This window comes from Saccostrea echinata, unplaced genomic scaffold (genome assembly GCF_033153115.1).
Source record: "Saccostrea echinata isolate AGI-Se365-2 ecotype Australia unplaced genomic scaffold, CSIRO_AGI_Sech_v1 ptg000041l, whole genome shotgun sequence".
Taxonomy (NCBI): Eukaryota; Metazoa; Mollusca; class Bivalvia; order Ostreida; family Ostreidae; genus Saccostrea; species Saccostrea echinata.
The window spans coordinates 3,890,421-3,912,251 of NW_026889790.1; the positions used below are offsets into that span (position 1 = coordinate 3,890,421).

A 21,831-nucleotide genomic window follows, 5' to 3' on the forward strand; every position below is an offset into this window, starting at 1 on the left:
TTGAGATATTGAGGTTTGAGATCCCAGAGTTCAACTGTTCTTTGATGAAGTTGGAGAGAATATGAGGTCAGAGTCACTATGGTTGTCCCTGGTTCACTGTAAGAAGTAAGTGTATAAATCATCTGAATGACTAAGCCCCACATAAACCTTAATGTCATGTAGAAAGATGTTTCTTTTAGAGATGAACATTACCAGACTTGTGTCAAAATTGCATCTATCATTAATTTTCCAGGTGGATGACAAAAAAAAAAATTGAGAATATTTATCTAACCTAGATTTATTATAATAAATAGATTATAATAAATAACTGCAGGCATTGTGTGTAAAATTCATTTGCAGTTTGAATGTCTAGTCAGGCAGACATATTGATCAGCTGACCACAGCAGGACAGACTTCATGAAAAACATGCACAGCGAGAAATGTTATACAACAGTGATATACCAGATCAAAGAATTGCAATATCTAAGTCTACTTTCCTAATAAGTTTTGAAATACCTGTACATGTGTACATCCATTAATATTAGTATCATTGAAATAATTGGTAAATATCTATAAGATAAAAGGATAAAAACAAATGCAAATGAATTGCATTAGGTGTGGATAGCTTGTCAACACAATCAAAATTTGACTTAATAAATTTAATGAAACAACAAACAGCTTAATTGTTGGTTAAAAAATACAAATGTTCCATCAGAGGATTGAACTCAGAAATATCGATTTTCTTCCATTTCAGACTGGAAATTTGTACCACTGTGAGATTGTGAGGCCAAATGCAAACAGTTTGGTTTGAGGCTTCAGCAATATGCTTCAGCAAAACAAGTTGCCCAAAAACATGCCCAACAAATCTGTTGTTCTACTGTACCTTTTACTATTATCTGGTAAAAATCTTTAAAAAAATATTATATCCTGTAGATTTATTCTGACTAATAAAATACCGTATAGCGTGAATTTTTAGCAGGGTGCTAACTTTGGCTTATTTTAGTAATTTTGTAGTAGACCTTGAAAATTTTAATTGCTAAATTTGCACCCTTACTTAAACATATAACCGTATACAAGAAAAAGAATTTAAATAATTTTGATCAATCTCTTGTATCTCTTTCATCTGGTATTGGTATTTACTCAAACTCTTGCATAAATTATATTCAAATGTATGTTAAACGTACTGAAACTCATCTAAAAGATACATTTCCTCTCCTTTGCAAAGACATGGAACTCTGTGTCCGCCAAAAGAAGTTACACCAAAATTATTGGCATACTTTGAGCAAGCAAAATGCCAAATTTTACACCTGTTAAAGAAACCTGCTATACAGTAGTATATCCTAATCTCAACCAATTTAACCCATTTACTTTCTTCAAGTAAACATGAGACATAATTATCAAACGAACAAGATGATATTTGGTTACTACAATGCCTAAATCAATGTATATTGAGCAGCACATTAACTAAACAATAGATGTACATGAAACTGGTAAATGACAGATATCAGTGATTCATAAAGATACCATAAAAATAAACAAAGCACTTTAAAGTTAGCCTATCGATTCCTATGGGATTATCACAGAATATTCTTTTTGTTCATGCAAGAATATCACAGAGTATTGCTATTTCTACATATATCAAAGAATGTTGAAAATAATAATATATCTTACCAATGTAATAGTAAATATTAATAAGACTGAGGCAATTTTAAAATAATTAACACCAAAACAAAATGAGACCCATGGGCCACAACGCTCACCTGAAAAACTTTAGCAAAGCTGTCCTTCATCAGATTTTAGAGGAAAAAAAAAGATTTTCCTATATATTCTTCTTAAATATAATTGTGACCAATATTATGACTCCTTCCTAATGCTTACGGGTCTCTGAATCCACACTATGTGGAGTTGCTTTAATATCAATACATGTATATGACTAACATGGCCTTACAGGTATGAAGGGGAAAATTCTTTTCTTGTATACATGCACTATGTAAAATTTTGATCCTGAATTTAGCAAACTCTAACCTGGGGTCCGTAATTTGGAAAAAAAAAATTGAATTCACAAAATTTGGGAATATTTGCAGATTAATGGCTCTTTTAGTGGTTCCCAAGAAGGGTTTGAAGTCTAAACAAGATTTGGGTTAATAAATTTTTGGCAAACACAAGAAAAATAAAGCAAGCAATACAAATTTATTTATTGATAACATTCTTTAAATCTTTTTTCTTGTATAGTTCAATGTTAAATTAAAAGATTTTTTTAATGACTCTGCCCTATTTTTGCCTTTTCTTGATTATCTCTCCTTGGAAGGGGGATATGTCCTTCATTTGAATAATTTAGAATCCCCTCTACCCAAGAATGATTTGCACCAACCTTATTCAAAATTGGCCCAATGGTTCCTGAGTAGAAATCAAAAATGTGGACAGACAGATAGACAGACAGATGGATGGACAAACACTAGACAATGGGTGATCAGAAAAGCTCACTTGAGCTTTCAGCTCTGGTGAGCTTACATATACATACACTCATTACTGGAAAAGTACATTTACACATATATGTTAAAAAATATTTGAGGTCATAATTTGTGTTTTTTAAAAAATCTGAGGCTATACCTGATGCAGTTAAAATTAAACACATTCTGGAGAATGGTTAAGTGTTAGTGGCATATTTTCTTTTATAATTATAGCAAAAAATTAATCCTAATGTGAAGAGGAAACTCAATAAATATTTTAAAATTAAAAGGGCCATAATTATTTTTTTTAAGGCCAGATGAGCCTTACAACTGCTTCCATGGGGATGATATTATCACCACTGAATAGAGACAAGTCTCAATAATCAAGAATTCTCAATGAATTAACCACAATTGACATCACTGTCACACATATAATAATGACATCATAACAATAATGTCAGCAGTAAAATACTGCATGCACAGTAGGTCAGTATAATATATGTTGTTCTAAAAAATGGAACTACAACCTTTCAGAGTGGATGAAAAAAATAATTTTAGAATTCATATAATGGTTACCACAGTGCTTCAGTATTCAAAAAAAAATGTACATGACTTTTTTTTTTTTTTACTGAAACACACAAAAAATATGAATGTTTATATGTAAAATTGCTGTAAAGTCCCTGACACATGAAGATGAACATGAGTGGTGTACATAGCTGCTTTGAATGTATGTTCAGCTGACTGTTACAGTCTAATTATTACTGGTAGAAAAACACATTGGATTTTATTGTCCAAGATGAGGATTTTCTTCAGAATTATTCTTGATAATGTGGAACAGTTGTTTGTCTATTTTAGTCTGAAACTATGACAAATATTTCTCTTGTGGCATGTTTAAACTGTACATGATGTTCATGTAATATACATAAAAATATATGTACATGTACCTGATAATGAGTATCATAGATTTTGACAGTGAATAAATAATCAATAATAAACACTGAAAAATTATCACAAGAGAATTTAAGTTTTCCCAAGAATGACAAATTGTCCAACAAAATTTGCAAGTCCTACTAGAATAAGAAATGAGTGAAACCCAATAACAGGGACAGAAAGCTTGCCCTGTTCTCGTAATGTCTTCATGTAGACTAGACAAGGAAGAAGAATGGCGTATGAGAATCCACAGAAAGCTCCTACAAACCTGTAATTAAAGTTAATAAAAAAGATCAAGTTGAGAGAAATTATGTATTATGACAATATTTTAATCAAAGATTGCTTGTATCTTTCACAGTGGACTGGTTCATCAATTTTAAACAATGTGATATTCTGAATTTGGAATAGAAATGTTTATCTATAATAACTAAGATATCTAGATTCTTGCAAAATATAACTCATTAAGTCTGCTCAGCAAACTACAGCAAGTTTACAACAAGTAACAACGCTGGTGTATTTTCCATTAAAAACTATTAATAGTTACAGTATAAAATATGTTTCTGTAGGAATAATTTGACACCTATGGTGCTTATTCAAATATAAGTCATTTTACACCTTACCCTATGATGCTTCCAATGTGAGGTAAAAATACAGCAAAAACAACACAAATGGCAACTAGAACTAGATTTAGGACAAGAACATGCTTCACACTGAAAGAGTAAAAGAATATAGAAAGTGGTTAATTTTGATCATCTTCAAAATGTGTATAGAAGAAACAATGGGCCAGCTTTAAACTTTGGAAGTATTCCTACCTACTTGAAAGAAGTAATCTAAATATTTTTATGAAACACCACATACCATTTAATTTTTTTCCAGTAGGAAAAGCATAAAAGAAGCTTAGGTCAGTATTTTGTTACCTTGGCCAGACATCTCCAAACAATGAGAAGAGAAGCTGAGCTCGGAATATGTAGAGTAACAGAGGAAACACACAGACCATCTGAAAAAACAAACCAATCCGAGCCACGAAAGCCAGGGTGTCTGTATCAGCAATGTTGTTAAGAAGGTTCTGCTCAAAAAGTAAACAAACCAAAGATGAAGACAACATACATATTTGTTCATTGTAATTAAGAGTCATTCACTAAAATGGAATGTAGAAAGGAATAAAGCAATACTTGTAAATCAGACTGGTCAACTCCTGCTTTTTAATTTTTTTACAGTTTTTAAGTTATTGCAAACCTTATGAAATAGTCATCATAATGGACCAAAAATCAAAAACATTATAACTAGGAAAATTTTACTTTAATTTTAATTAAGATTACATTTCTTTGGAATATATTTTTTTTGTTTCTGGAGTGTTGAATCTACTGACAGCTTTCTGAATAGATTTTTAACAACACTTTTACATATAAGCCATTTTAAAAATTACTTTTTTTAAAATGAAACTCTTTGGAAATGCAGTGTACAAATTAAACTTGTCATTGCTTATTCTACTTATCAAAACATGAATCCCAGATTATAAATAAAGCTTGTTCCTTTGTTCCAGGTCTACTTTTCTGCTGTCTTTGATAAAAGAGTTCTGACAAGGGAAATAATTTGAAAAAAGCCTTTCGTTGACGTATAATGTTTACAATATCTAATAGTGTAAACATGTATTTCTTTTATGAAACCAGCACAGATATTTATTAAGCTACTCTATTATAATTTTTATTAATTTAGAAAATGAAAAATAAATATCTAAATATTAGTGTTTTATACTCAACTGTGCATTATCATTTTTATTAATTTAGGAACTATATCATAAATATCTAAATACTCATTTGTTTTGTTTTTTTAAAAAGAATTTTCTATCTTCCTTATGAAGAAAAGATAATTTTCTTACATCTTCTATACAGTCTTTGTTCAGTGGAAATGACGAATAAAACATGACTCCCATATAAATGTAGGTCACAGCCACCAATGTATAGGCAATAGTGAGATCCCGTATCTACCAAAATAGAAATAAATTTTGTTTAAAATATAGTATTAAAAGATATTGGAAAACTATATATTTCTATAACCTCTTTTACTTTTTTTATCCCAAACTTCTAGAAACCAGTTTTTTTTTTTATTTTTCTATGAAGTATAATTTATTCAAAAACTTCTATTTGAGAAGAAAACTGTTGCTGTACATGTATATCGACAGTGTTTTATCAATTAACAATAGTTACTTTCATTCATAATATATCTCAGTGAACAAGAAGAAAAGACACCATAGTTTGCCACAAGTTTTATATTTTCGATGTTTTACTGACTATAGACAATAGGGGCCAACTAACAAACAAATAAATTATATGAAAAATGAGATGACTTCAGCTTTTCCATCATCAACTTTCCCTATTTATGTATTGTAGTAATAATGTTACAAAATCACCTGCATTTAGTGTTTATGTCTCTAAACTGATTCAATACACAAGAACATGCTTTTAGTATGATAATTTTTTTAATAAATACAAGCTACTAACAAATAAGTTAATCTTACAGAATTTTAAAAACCCCATTCAAAGTCAGCTTTTCAACAATTCTACTATCTACTAATAATTTCAGTGTAAAGTATGTGTATATTATACTTAACATTATGTTCTAGGTGTTTTGGATCATACTTATTATAGTATTTACATTGTTTTCTGTGTGTTTTGCATCATACTTACATTGTTTTCTGGGTGTTTTTGATTCCTACAAATTGAAATGACACAGTTCTGTACAAAATAAGCCAAAGCAGCCACCCCTGTTAAAGCAGCAAAGGTACCTCGAAACTCTGTAATATACACATAGAGTGTTAAGGTAGTAAAGGTACCTTGAAACTCTGTAATATACATATAGAATGTTAAAGTAGTAAAGGTACCTCGAAACTCTGTAATATACACATAGAATGTTAAAGTAGTAAAGGTACCTCAAAACTCTGTAATATAAATTGTAGTCACACTATCTGTTAATTACCTGTCCTAACCTTTAGAAAGTTTTGATACACTCTCTTAATCTTAAACAATACACAAATCATGTACAATTTCAACATCCTCTACACAAAAGAAGTTATCAAAACAAATACCTGGAATATATATATGATAAGGATCTCCTGATATTTCCTCTCCCCCAAATTTTAAGTTGAATCCCCACTGGTGAGCATTGTAGGCCACAAAGGAAACGAGGTAAGTGACAGAAAGGGTACCTGTAAAAAACGGACACTGAGATAGAGACAATTACAATGTACAAAGCACCTGTTGTGAAAAACGAGTGTTGAGATTTAGACGATTACAATGTACAAACATGTTCCTTCAATTCTCAATAACTGTACATCATACAATGTAAATAAAAAGTCTGGTATATTTAATCAGTGAACATATCTGAAAAACCAGTTATTCTACACAAAATCCCAAGTGGCCCATACAAATTATAAATTACCATTTACAGAAGGTTCTTCACACCATGCAAATTTATGTATTAAAAAAAGCCATTTTGAAAAAGTTAAAAAAAATGTATAATTTACTCTTTTTTTCTTACCAAGTGCATTAAATTTGGTGAAGAATGTGGGAGATTTAAAGTTGATGAGGGGAGCTAGCACACAGACCAGAAAGAATGGCACTGTGTACTGCTCATCCCATACTCTGTCATATGTTGATTCATGTGAATGATCTGAGAGCAGCCATTGGTGGTTACTATAGTTACTGGATGAGTTGTGGTTACTATGGTTACCATGTGATGGTGGAGACATTGATGGACAAACTAAAAAGTAAGATTTTACACATATACTTAAATCAACATTACAATATGATTCTTCTTTTAAGGTCAAGATCTAGTAAATAAAAGGAGACTACAGATTTCTCAAATTTGAGAAATAAATTCCTTTAATGAAGCTTTATAAATATAGCTTAGTCAAATAAGGTGTTTCGGGGCATAATTTGTAGGCAAACAAGACGAAAAATCATATATTAAACTGTCATTTTTATTGAAAAATTAGGAAAATCAGTCATGAATATGGGAGTTTTTTCCATATCAGACAAATTAAATGTATCCAGATTGCCTACAGTCTCTCAGAAAACGGTAATTTGTATGTTCTTGGCCTCTTCTTTAAAATAATATTAAATTGAATATAGGTTTCGAGATTACTTTTCACATGATTTCAAATTGAATTCCAGGAAAATACTTTATTTTCTACATAATTCTATTACAGCCGTAAAGTGCGGGAAAAAAGAAAGTTTAATTTGATTATGACGTCATAATGGATCTAGCATCAAAAATGCAGTCTAAAATCATTTACTAGATCTTGACCTTAATAGATATATGTAACTGCTTAGTGTGAATTAATGTAAAATGTCTTTTTTCTGACATTTAATTTGATATACTTGTATGTGCATTATTTTTAAATACTGCATGTAGTTGAGGGTAACTGTGAACATTTTCACCCCCAAGAAATCCATTTTCACCTTGCATAGCCAAGGTTGACAGTGGTTTTCGAGGAGTGATAATTTTCGATTCCCTCAACTACATGCGGTATTTATTACATTATACTGAATGTTTTATTCAAATATAAATAAAGGTGAAACATGCGCAGATACTACTAGATTCCGCACAGTCAATATATTTTTTGGAATATTACCCATCATCAAGCAATGTTGACTGTTGCTAAGTTCTATCATGCAGGGGGCATGGTTTCAACATTTAGAGGGTAAAAGTGTTTTTTAACAAAAGTTTCTCAGTGAATCAAACTCAAGTAATTTAGATGAAAAAAATAATACTTCTTTTTACTTCCTGTTACCCATTGTTTTGTGTGAAGTAATGTAATATTTTCTGTTAGCCTTTGATTTGTACGACTTATCTTGTACTCACCATAGCCTGTTGTATTTGTGTGACTTAATCTTGTACTCACCATAGCGTGTTGTATTTGTGTGACTTAATCTTGTACTCATCATAGCTTGTTGTATTTGTGTGACTTAATCTTGTACTCACCATAGCTTGTTGTATTTGTGTGACTTAATCTTGTACTCACCATAGCTTGTTGTATTTGTGTGACTTAATCTTCTACTCACCATAGCTTGATGTATTTGTGTGACTTAATCTTGTACTCACCATAGCTTGTTGTATTTGTGTGACTTAATCTTGTACTCAACATAGCTTGTTGTATCTGTGTGACTTAATCTTGTACTCACCATAGCTTGTTGTATTTGTGTGACTTAATCTTGTACTCACCATAGCTTGTTGTATCTGTGTGACTTAATCTTGTGATCACCATGGCTTGTTGTATTTGTGTGACTTAATCTTGTACTCACCATAGCTTGTTGTATTTGTATGACTTAATCTTGTACTCACCATAGCTTGTTGTATTTGAGACTTGATCATGAGGTGAAGTACTGTGGTCTGAAAAGACAGGATCATTCCATTTTATTATCATCATCATTTATTTGGTATCATATGTCATCATACATAAAACAAATACACATAAATATACATAGTCATTTGAAAGACAATATTTGAGAATCCATAAATTTTAAATAGATTTATAAATAAATATTCAGGAAACCATATTTTAGATAGTGACTAGTTGATACCAGGATAACCCATTAAAGCTGGAGAGCTTATTTCCAATGGGGTCCTACCCTAAATAAGATAAAAATACAATGTTTCATCATTAAAGCACTATAACAATTTTTGGCACTATAATTTTAGCACTGCGTTGCTTACACGTTAAATTTAATTTAAGTATGACAACATATAGGATCAATAAAATATGTTTTATAAGTTAATGCTGAAGCATATCACTTTCATGTTCTAAAAGGCCGTTTTTAAGATAAAACTCTTAACTTGTTTCTTAAAAGTACTCTTTCCTTTAGTACATTTAATAGAAGCTGGTATTTGTGTATTTGTGTATTTCAAATAATATCAAACAATGGCATTAAAATTCATGCTACAACAAAAGTTAAAAACCTCTGAATATTTATGCCTTTTACTTTCTATTATCAATGAAATCAACAAAGTACTGTTAAAATGCTTTCAGAATCATTAATTTTGTGAGGTTTTATATGGATGTATCCCTATAAAGGTATGCAGGCTGTAGCTTTCGTTATGTCAAAACATTTGCTCACTAAATAACGCCCCACACCTGCAAAGATCTAGATCCAGGAAAACTGGACCCCACTGATGTGTTAAAATCTTTCAATATTACTTTAATTAAAAAAAATATATATAATGTTCATTGACAAATATATAACAATTTAAGGACCCTCTATACACCAGTTCAAAATGTTTTTTGGACTTTGAGAAAATTATATTGAATAAAATTGTAAATACTAAGCTTATATAATTAATTTAATGTTATTAAATGTTAATAATTAAAAAATGTTCAAAGACAATCAAGTATCAATGAACAGAAATCACTGTTCTTTACTTCCGTGATGAAAATATATGCAAATAGAGTGTTCAATTAATTTATCTTGCCTATTTAAAATGTTATGAATATTTGAATTGATTACAAATTGAGTAATATACTGTAAATTTCAATTTATTGGAATTTAGATCTAAGGGCAGATCACTCTAATTGCAGAAAAATACCATTAGAATCAGAACTCTTTACTGTACAGTGTGGAGAGGGTTCTTAACAGTTAATGTCAACAAAGTTACTTAAACATTGATAACTATTTAAGAATTCAACAGTTAATGTCAACAAAGTTACTTAAACATTGACAACTATTTAAGAATTCAACAGTTAATGTCAACAAAGTTACTTAAACATTGACAACTATTTAAGAATTCAACAGTTAATGTCAACAAAGTTACTTAAACATTGACAACTATTTAAGAATTCAACAGTTAATGTCAACAAAGTTACGTAAACTCATCAGAGAGAGATGAAAATGAATACTGAAAGACTTACGATAAATGAAGTTTACAACATTGTATATGAAATTGGACATTAGGATCCAGTAGACGATTGCCCCGCCCAGCAGGGTGAGGAGGGAAGAGACAACTGCCAAAACTTGGGCCCACCTCCCCAAGGAAATGCGGCAAACATCAGAAAAATCCAGGCCCGAGTCTGTCTTCCCTGTCATATAAGTACAAAGAGCTAAAGTAGTAGATCACCAGGTGATATATTACAACAAAATACATCTTATTTACAGTATCTTGACGTAAAATAAAATCTATCATTATTGTCATCTTTACCTAATTGAAATTTCTTTTAAAAAAGTTTGATACAATACAGTTTTAATTTCAGTTTCTGTGCTTCTGCACTAATATAAAATTTATCAAAATAAAACAAAAGCTTTACCAGAATCATTTTGACATAGATATGAATAATGAGAAGATTTACATTATATTTTTTCACTATTTACTTTAAATGTACCATGAGCTATCCAACTCAGGGCTGAAGCAAAAGATCTCCCTGTTTTAATTTTGATCATAAATCTGTAACCTTGTGGACTGACTCACCCATTGACTGCATGGCTTTAAGGATTCTGTAACTGGTATAAAACATCAACATAGCCATCAGCACCAAAAGGGAAATCCCAGTCACAAATCCGGCCTAAAAATAAACCACAATCCATTTGTCATCACAAAAATGCAAATCTATAGTCATAGTTGATACAAAGTCATATTATATATAACAGTAGATAGTAAATAGAACTTGTACCTGTCTTATGGCCCAGGGCATGCTCAGTATTGAGGTCCCCATCATTGTGTTCCATAATGAGAATCTAAAAACAACACACACAAGAAACTGGTTAATTTAATACACTCAACAGCTCTTATAAATAAAGAATCAATTAATAAATTAATTAAATCACAAGGATTTACCATTAATTTAAGTTCAGGGAGTGGAAGGAGAGAAAGTGGGAGGAGAGAAGTGACGGAGATATCAGAAGGTAAAAACAGAGAGAAATCAACATAAAGTGGGACATGAATATAAATTTTTATGCACCTAGAAAACTTAACACATTTTTTTAAATAAGTAGAAACTAACTTAGATAAAAATTGTATTCTTGTTTATTTATAATGGCCACTACTTACACTATTATGAGACTGCTTTGCTTCCCCTGAGTTATTACAGGACTTACACTGTTATGATTACAGGAATTACAATGTTATGATTACAGAACTTACAATGTTATGATTACAGGACTTATACTGTTATGGTTACAGGACTTACACTGTTATGGTTACAGGACTTACACTGTTATGGTTACAGGACTTACAATGTTATGGTTACAGGACTTACACTGTTAGGATTACAGGCCTTACACTGTTATGATTACAGGAATTACAATGTTATGATTACAGGACTTACACTGTTATGATTACAGGACTTACACTGTTAGGATTACAGGACTTACACCGTTATGATTACAGGAATTACAATGTTATGATTACAGGACTTACACTGTTAGGATTACAGGACTTACACTGTTATGATTAGAGGACTTACACTGTTATGATAACAGGACTTACACTGTTATGATTACAGGACTTAGACTGTTAGGATTACAGGACTTACACTGTTAGGATTACAGGACTTACACTGTTAGGATTACAGGACTTACACTGTTAGGATTACAGAACTTATACTGTTAGGATTACAGGACTTACACTGTTAGGATTACAGGCCACTTACACTGTTAGGATTACAGGACTTACACTGTTAGGATTACAGGACTTACACTGTTAGGATTACAGGACTTACACTGTTAGGATTACAGGACTTACACTGTTAGGATTACAGGACTTACACCATTATGATTACAGGACTTACACTGTTAGGATTACAGGAATTACAATGTTAGGATTACAGGACTTACACTGTTAGGATAACAGGACTTACACTGTTATGACAGGACTTACAATGTTATGACAGGACTTACACTGTTATGATTACAGGACTTACACTGTTATGATTACAGGACTTACACTGTTATTACAGGACTTATACTTTTATGATTACAGGACTTACACTGTTAGGATTACAGGACTTACACTGTTCTGATTTCAGGACTTACACTGTTATGATTACAGGACTTACAATGTTATGGTTACAGGACTTACACTGTTATGATTACAGGCCACTTACACTGTTATGATTACAGGACTTACACTGTTATGATTACAGGACTTACACTGTTAAGATTACAGGACTTACACTGTTATAATTACAGGACTTATACTGTTAGGATTACAGGACTTACACTGTTATGACAGGACTTACACTGTTAGGATTACAGGACTTACACTGTAATGATTACAGGACTTACACTGTTAAGATTACAGGACTTACACTGTTATAATTACAGGACTTATACTGTTAGGATTACAGGACTTACAGGACTTACACTGTTATGATTACAGGACTTACACTGTAATGATTACAGGACTTACACTGTTATGATTACAGGACTTACATTGTTATGAGACTGCTTTGCTTCCCTTGAGTTATCACAGGAATTACAATGTGGAAATCAGGTGGCACCACATGGTCTGGCATTTGCTTAATGAAGAAAAAGAACAGTTTAAGTCAATAAATACAGCAAAATAATACAGAAAAAAGATGATAGAGCAGTGACACAAAAATAAAACAATAATAAATGCACACATAAAAACTTGAATTGTTACATAAATTATCTATTATATCAAACTTTTTTGCAATGAATACTGTTTATAGAAAACTTTGTCATTTTCAACATTACTGGTAGCAAATATTTCTTTAATTTGCTTTCAAAGTATTCAGTTTTCCATTGATACATGTATTTTTGACATAAGAATATCAAGCAGATGATGACCTTTGTTATCTGTTTATTTTTTTGTACAGAGTTTTTTAGACTTTACCAGTCAAAATTGATAAAAGGATTTAAATATTTGTAAAATTGACAGAAAAAGACCACTTTTTTGTTTTTTTATCCCCTCACTGATTAAATTAGCAGGAATACAATTTGTGATGACAAGAATTTTCAACTTACAAACGAGCTCTCACTGTGCGGAGCCAGTCTACCATAATATCTGTATCTAAGGAGAACGCCAGTTGTAGATCCTCTGTCATGATTATTGCTGTCTGATAAGGAACCAAAATGAACTGGTTGTCTGCAAACCACAAAATTATATATCTAAAATTTACATTCACAAATACTTTTATTTTAAATACTAAAGAGTGAAAATTTTATTTTAGTACGGACTTTCTCATGAATCAAGAGGTCATGACACAGGTCAAAGTTTAAGGTAGGTGGCAGGGTTGCAGACCATTTGAACTGCCCAAAGACATTACATATTATAATAATTTGAAAAATTTATCCCCAACCTTTTTGTTTTATATTTTCTGCAAATTTCATGAAAATTTTCTGCATTGTTTTCATGTAATAAAATCCTAAACATGCCACTGTTGTTGCCACCTTTTCAACATTATTCTATTGAATTAACGTAGAACCTACGTCGTATGACGTCATACTGAGAAAATTAGTTTAGACTGCTAGATCAATTATGACGTCATAATTAATTTAATGTTACTTTTCCCGTACTTTCTTCAAGAATGTCTCATGTAATGAAGTTACACAACTGTGATAATGTGAATGACATGCAACTGTTTTGAAGGAAATCAAAAATCCTAAGAAATCTAAATAGTACAATATCTTGATGAAAAGTGTCTGAGTCAAAGATCTGTTAAAAATTGTGTGTAAATTTTGTAATGTCTATCATGAAATGACGTGCATTCCCTTTCATAATTATTTGTTAATTATTCATAATGGTTGGTGTATAATAAATATTTCCATTTCTATTTTTTTTTTCTCTGTGATAACTCTTTGAAAGTTAGGAGAGTTGATTTCTTGATCATTCTAACGGAATGCAAATTTTGCCAAGCGAAAGGTCAGTAGCTAAGAAGGCATAATATGCATGTAATTCTCGTGTGGCTGTCTTTGTGTCTGACTCTAAGGAGGCCTAATATGCATGTAATTCTCGTGCGGCTGTCTTTGTGTTTGAAGTCAGTGGGCAGGGACAATTGAAATTGACATGTGAGCCATCGTGTAATTTAAATCTATTAGTCTACATTTTTATAATCTAAATTTACAATTTTATTTCAAAATGAAATGGAAATATAAGGAATCACTGTCTAGTTAGTAGAGTATGCCAGGGACATCAACGATAGATGGAAACGTGGGATAATTTATGCAAAACGGGCTTCGCCCGTTATGCAAATTATCCCACGTTTCTAACTATCGTTGATGCCCTGGCATACTCTACTAACTAGACAGTGATTCCTTAATAATGTTTCCCGAAAATATTATCTTTTTAAATAAAAAAAATACATTTCTTGATAAATATTCACATTGTAAATCTGAACGTAACTCCAAAACAGTAATTTAATAATTAAATCCTGTGTAAGTGCAGAAAGGTCAACAAAAGAAGTATGGATAAATAGAGTGTTCTCATTCATTTGTGGGGAAAGGTATATATTTTAATCACTTTTTGTAATTATTTGGGTATATTCTTCATCATATTAAAGATTGAAAACATTCTGACAAAGACTTTTGAAAAATATTTACAAATTTAGGTGGTAAATTGACTCAAAAAATATTGAGCACATTTGCCTATATTCATTGAAATGTGGACTTAATCTTTTATGTCAATTGAATAAAAAAGAATTTATTCTTGAATAATATTGCTTAATATGGTTAAGTTAATAAAGTCTATAAACGACGATGTTTGAAGAAGTATTTTAGTGATTTACTATATTCTCTTTATGACCAGTACCCCTAAAAATGGCTGAAAATATGTAGTCGCAGTGTAAAATTATCCTTCCAAGTTGCACAGACTGCACTACATTTAATAACGAAGAAACATGCCATATATTTTTAACTGATTGATAAGCGAGAGCTAATTCATCATTTTTGAAAAGTTTGAAAATCTTGTGACAAAGACTTTTCCGACGTCGGTTCTTCCTTAAATACAAATAACATAATTTTTACTCATTTTCAACAAGATTTTGTTTCAAGATGTAATATATTTTTAAACAAGAGGCCCAAGGTCCTTAACGGTCACCTGAGTATAATACAACAATTTAGAAGTTAAATACACTGATGGATGAAGCTTTGTTGCCCTAAAGCAAGAGAAGTAGGAAGATCAGGATCAACAAAATAATTAGTCTAGTATTCAGTATCAACTCATAAATTAAGTTCTAATCTGTCCCCCACTTAACACTACCACCATGCAGACTATTAACAAACTATTAGTGCTTCTGTACTATTTTTAAACCCATATTAAGACCTCTAGCATTGACCTCTCTTTTGGTCTTTGAAGAACTTTTAATAAGATAAGTTATTTTTGTCTCATTTTTATTTTTCTATTACTTACAGGTCTGCCTGATTATTAAAACTAAGAAAGTATTTTTGAATTATACGATAACATTCTTGCATAATTATCTTATTCTATTAATCTTTCAAATACATTATTTACAGTGATTAATTATCAAAGGTGAATGGAAAAGGGGAATAACTTCTCTCAGTAGAATACAAATTAATAGAGCCCTGTCCAGGACCAGAATGCTTAGACAAATGGTCCAGATGTTCAAAAATCTGGTAGAAATACGCTTACTTATATCATTTAAACTTTTACTCAGTTTGCTTTCGATATGCCCAGAAGCAGAGAAGAATTTCACAGGTACAATGCATTTTCACTACAGATTCAACAAAGCCTTACCCTAACACCAGAACCCAAGACCAAAGCTGCAAAGGTCAAGAAATTTACAAATTTGGAAGAGTTACCCTCATCATCATAACTATGGACTTCAAAGAATTAACACTTTTCCACTATATTATCAAAAGCCCCCCCCCCCCCCCCCTCTTCCTCGTTATGCCAGAACCCCTGACCCTAGGACCACAAGATTTAAAAATTCTGTTCAAAGCTCCCATCTTCATCATAGCAAAGCAATTTATTTATCAGCTCAACACTAAGGAGCAGACAGGATTAGTTAATGATTAATTAATAGAATTAATGCATTTTCACTATATAATCAATAGAGCCCCCCTCCCCCCCTCCTCAAGAACCCCAAAAACTGAGGCCATGTATTTAAAAATTTTGGAAGAAGCATCCTTGCCTATCATAATCATGCACTTAGTTTGTTTAAATAATCTCCAGTAGCAAAGAAGAAGATTTTCATAGGAATAATGCACTTTCACTATATGATCTATATAGCCCCACCCTGGGGCCAGAACCCCTGACCCTGGGGCCATGAATTTCATAATTTTGAAAGAGGCACTCTTGCTCATCATAACTATGTACTTAGTTACTTTATTTAATACCCAGGAGCAGAGAAGAAGATTTTCAAAGAATTAATGCATTTTCACTATATAATCTATAGAGCCCCGCCCTAACACCAGAACCCCTGACCCTGGGGCCATGAATTTCACAATTTTGGAAGAGGCACTCTTGCTCATCATAACTATGTACTTAGTTACCTTATTTAATACCTAGGAGCAGAGAAGAAGATTTTCAAAGAAATAATGCACTTTCACTATATGATCTATATAGCCCCACCCTGGGGCCAGAACCCCTGACCCTGGGGCCATGAATTTCACAATTTTGGAAGAGGCACTCTTGCTCATCATAACTATGTACTTAGTTACTTTATTTAATACCCAGGAGCAGAGAAGAAGATTTTCAAAGAATAAATGCATTTTCACTATATAATCTATAGAGCCCCGCCTAACACCAGAACCCCTGACCCTGGGGCCATGAATTTCACAATTTTGGAAGAGGCACTCTTGCTCATCATAACTCTGTACTTAATTACTTTATTTAATACCCAGGAGCAGAGAAGAAGATTTTCAAAGAAATAATGCACTTTCACCATATGATCTATATAGCCCCACCCTGGGGCCAGAACCCCTGACCCTGGGGCCATGAATTTCACAATTTTGGTAGAGGGCTCAATGCTTATTACAATGATGCCAACAGTTTGACTGCTTGATGTCCAGGAGTAAAGAAGAAGATTTTTAAAGATTGCATTATTTTTGGTGGTTTTAGCCCCACCCCTCAGGCCCCAGGGGTGCAGGGACCATGAAATTCATAATTTTTGTTCCCCTTCACCCATAGATGCTATATGCCAAATTTGGTTGAAATTGGTTAAGCGGTTTCAGAGAAGAAGCTAAAAATGTTCAAATGTTAACACACGACGCACGCCGACGGACGAGAACGGATAGCAATAGGTCACCTGAGTGACTCAGGTGACCTAAAAATGGTACAGATGAATCTGTTGCCCTTTGGTCATTTACCAAAGAGATGAACATTTTTTATACAATGTGAATTTGTTTGTGTACAAACCTTCTCCTTTCTGTTTGATCAGGTGGTGATCTGTAAATAAATTTCACATTTAAGTAAGAATTAGGCCTTAGAAATGATACATTTTATTCTATTCACTTATCATTTATTTTTTTTTAAAAGATACAAATTTAGAAAATATATTGATTGCACATTGAAAAAGTTAATAATGAAAAAAAAAAAACAAGTTTTATATTCTTTCTTGTCCTGAGATGGACAAGTAAAAATTGTTGAACCCTGTTTACATACTTTTGTGTCAACTTTATGAAATTTTGCAACTTTATTCTTTTCTTAATATGTAAAATATTTGTCTGAATTAAACGAGACGTAAAACCGATAATCATAAATATAATACTATAATCACAGGCCTCTGAATTTCTATCAATAAGCCGTTATATGATTGATCAGAGCGATATATATATATAAATATATATATATATATATATATATATATATATATATATATATATATATATATATATATATATATATATCCTCTCTATATAAATTTATTACATGCTTAGTAATAAATACAGGATTTTTGCATTTGCAATATGCCTGACATCACAATAGCTGTATCAGTCCTGAAGGGCTGATACAGATCAATATCACATCCGTAGTAAATTAAACCTTAAAAAACAGTAATTGTGATTAATACACTTTTTTTTGGTTCATATTCTCTTAATTTTAAAATTACTGATCTTTGAAACAATAAACTATGTACATGTCATTTGTCAGTGCATGATTATTTATTTGTTTTTTTTCTCGAGTTGACGTGTGCTGTATTATATACGAAAGGCTATTAGGATCAATCTATAGAGAAAAAAAATTTAAGAGGCGTTATTACGCCTGTTCTAAAAGACATTATTACACCTTTCAAAAAGGCGTTATTACACCTTTTCTAAAGGTGTTATTATGCCTTTCCAAAAGGCGTTATTACGCCTTTTCAAAAAGCGTTATTACACCTTTCCAAAAGGCTTTATTACGCCTTTTGAAGAACCATTATTATGCCTTTGACAGGTCCGTGCTTTTGAAGGGGGGGGAGCCTCCCAAAAAATTGACAAGCAAACAAAAAACAAGACCCCCCCCCCCCCCCCCAAAAAAAAAACTAAACTGCATAAACTCAAGGGGGATCTTTTTCTAACTTTTCGGTAAAACATTCTTTTAAATGCAATTATTTGCCAGAGTTTAACCATATTGCAACAAAATGTCCAGGGACCAAGCAGCAAATAATTGAATTTTTTTTTTTAAACTATAGCAAGACTTTTCTCCCCTAAAGGTGGGGTGGGGGAGCCCTCCCCCCCCTCGCACTACCGGCCTGTTTGAAAAGGCGTTATGTCCAAAAATGGAAAGGTGTTATTTTATATTAATAAATATATGAAAGATTGAATCAAAGCCATCTTTATTTATGCAATATTTAAAAGTATTTTCTATGTTCCTGCACATCTCGCAGACAACTGTTTGCATGCATATTACGAGAAGTCAACACTCAGCAGATGCTATGTATTAAAAATTCATGTCAAATCTGAAAATGTTTTCCTCTCCTCTTGGAAAAAAAGCATACAAACTATTTGCATGGGTATAATGAGCAAATAGCCTTCAACCAAATTTGTGAAATCAATGACCCTTTGTAGAGGTGTCCGGCATCAGAGAAGGGCTAAGTTGGTTTATCATTAAAAATATTTTACACATTCAAAAATATTTTTTTCCTGGAAATCTAATTACAATGTTTAAATTATTTTTTGAGAAATTAGCCATATTTTTTATTGTGAAATTCATGTCCTGAGGGTAAGATTTCAGCAGCCCCTGGGGCGAGCTAAGTTAGTCATGTATTGAAAATAAAAGGTGTATTGAAAAGGCGTAATAATGCCTTTTAGAAAGGCATGATAACGCCTTTTGAAAAGCCTAATAACGCCTTTTTGAAAGGCATAATAACGCCTTTTAGAAAGGGGTACTAATGCCTTTTTGAAAGGCGTAATAACCCCTTTAGAAAGGCGTTATTATGCCTTTTAATTACATCTTTTGGAAAGGCATAATAACGCCTTTTGAAAAGGCGTAATAACGCCTTTTGAAAAGCCGTAATAACGCCTTTTTGAAAGGCATAATAACACCTTTTAGAAAGGCGTACTAATGCCTTTTTGAAAGGCTTAATAAAGCTTTAATAAGGCTTTAGAAAGGTGTTATTATGCCTTTAAGAAAGGCGTAATAACGCCTTTTTTCGCGTTACTACGCCTTTTTTCGCATTATTACGCCTTTTTGAAAGGCATTATAACGCCTTTTTGTTCATGTTATTATGACTTTTCGAAAGGTGTTATAACGCCTTTTAAATTTTTTCTCTCCATAGCTTGATCTTAATAGGCTTTCGTAATTATATTATACAGTTATGTAATGGGTATGAGGGAAATAGCAAATTTATGGTTCCCCGAGGGAGGAAACTATTTCCCGAGGCGGCGAAGCCGCCGAGGGAAACAGTTTCCTGCCGAGGGGAACCATAAATTTGGTATTTCCCGAGTACCCATTCCATAACTGTTTTATTATACCGAAACAAACAAAGGAGATTTATTAACTAGAGACTCAGACATTTTTAAAACAATATAGAGGCATTTATATAAATAATCAAAAATGCGCGTGATTCCAGTTTTGTTAAATATGTAATGCATCAATACGGAAAAAATAAAAATTAAAAAAAAAAAAATAATTTCACTAACATTTCGAAGGATTATCGTTGCCCTCTTTTTGCTTAGAAATTCCAGTATGATTTTGACATCGCATGTCGAAATGCTTTGATGTCATAGTTACATTGCTAATAACATTACGTCACGGACTCGAGATTCCTTGAACGCTTCGCCCAATGTTCATTTTGATTGGTTAAAATTAATAATAAATATTCATGAGGGAGTAGTCCAAGGGAGTAGCTCTGATTTTTCAGGGAGTAGTCCTCAGATGGGGGAAATAGTATCTTCTCGGGGAAAAAAGACAGTTTTATGGTATTGATTTTATATAGAGTAATAAGAGTAGAGGTATAATAATACTAATTATGTAACATAATAAAACATACCTTTTCCACATCACATCCTGTATTAGCGCCCTCGACCATTATCAACTTCTAGCTGATTGGTGTCTCGGGCTGATACAGGATGTGATGTGGAAAAAGGTATGTATTATTCTATATATATATATATATAGAGAGAGAGAGATGGAGTAAACGTAACACTCTGATCAATCATATTGATAGAAATTCAGAGGCCTGTGCAGTAATCATGGTAATTGTCGATAAGTTTCTAAAACTTCATAGACATGTGGAATACAGTTGTAAAGATAATTGTAAAAGACTCTGGTATTACAGTGGAATTTATAATTTAAATAAACATCTACTTAAAGATACGTGATAAAGGTCAAGTCAAACAGCTGATTGTGCAGTCTGCTATTAGAGTCTCTCCCCTTTTTACTGTGGTTCCTGTTTGATACATGTATTCATCACGCACCTGTTGTTTATCGATGTATTTTGAGAACTGCCACTTCTTTTCAAGAGCGGATCCTCTTCCCCTGGTTCTCCATTAATCGACATTCCTCAAAATACACCCCCAAGTTAGATCTTGACCATCACCATTAAAACCGGAAGTTTAATCTGTCCATTGAAGAAAGAAGTAGGAATATTCAGATCGGTGGTTCACTTTTTTTCCGATATGAAGCGTAAATATTTTCTCAAGTGGCCTTGCTGTACACATTTTGAAGGGTTATCTTTAATGATACAAATCATGCGCTTATGATGTATATTTCCTACACTACATCTGTACATGTACATTGCTTTATACAATCTGTGCACATATTTGGATTATAAGGGAAAGTGCTCTACAAATGCAAGTGGAGAAATTTTCTTGACTACTTTTAAATAAAAGGATTAAAGAAAAAATAGCAAAAAGTGGGTAATTAAAAAAAAAAATTAATGTCATGGAAACACTGAAATTATGGGATCCCCCCCCCCCCTTTGGTTGAAACCATTACATTGACCACATATAGTGGAAAAGGCAATTATGAAGACAGGGGGTGCATTGCGGTTCTGGGTGGCAAAATGAGAGTGGTAGGCCCTCTTGCTGATCCAATTAAACAATTAAATGTAGACTTCAAACGAGATTTATGTACACATATT

At 32.2% G+C, this 21,831-nt stretch overlaps 1 protein-coding gene across 2 annotated transcripts; it reads right to left on the reverse strand.

Moving 5' to 3' along the window:
- Nucleotides 1-261: 261 nt before the first annotated feature.
- LOC133200787 (neutral amino acid transporter 9-like) lies at nucleotides 262-21,272 on the reverse strand. Of its 2 annotated transcripts, XM_061336583.1 has the most exons (15): nucleotides 21,167-21,272; nucleotides 17,685-17,714; nucleotides 13,334-13,454; nucleotides 12,779-12,864; nucleotides 11,020-11,083; nucleotides 10,818-10,911; nucleotides 10,264-10,431; nucleotides 8,703-8,750; nucleotides 6,897-7,118; nucleotides 6,445-6,564; nucleotides 6,047-6,153; nucleotides 5,239-5,343; nucleotides 4,277-4,425; nucleotides 3,980-4,069; nucleotides 262-3,627 (listed from the first exon to the last, which is right to left on the reverse strand). In XM_061336583.1, the coding sequence occupies exons 1-15, from the start codon at nucleotides 21,247-21,249 to the stop codon at nucleotides 3,450-3,452; spliced, it is 1,665 nt and encodes a 554-aa protein (XP_061192567.1). In that variant the 5' UTR covers nucleotides 21,250-21,272; the 3' UTR covers nucleotides 262-3,449. The 2 variants fall into 2 exon arrangements, with proteins under 2 accessions (XP_061192567.1, XP_061192568.1); XM_061336584.1 differs by lacking the exon at nucleotides 17,685-17,714.
- Nucleotides 21,273-21,831: the final 559 nt, after the last annotated feature.

Bases quoted from the DNA above. Each gene is read 5' to 3' on its own strand.
- LOC133200787 (XM_061336583.1), bottom strand. From the start codon at position 21,249: ATGTCGATTAATGGAGAACCAGGGGAAGAGGATCCGCTCTTGAAAAGA. The intron at 17,715-21,166 runs GTGCGTGATGAA...ATTTATTTACAG, and splicing joins AATACATCGATAAACAACAG to ATCACCACCTGATCAAACAG. The intron at 11,084-12,778 runs GTAAGTCCTGTA...TGTTGTTTTTAG, and splicing joins CAAAGCAGTCTCATAACAAT to ATTCTCATTATGGAACACAA.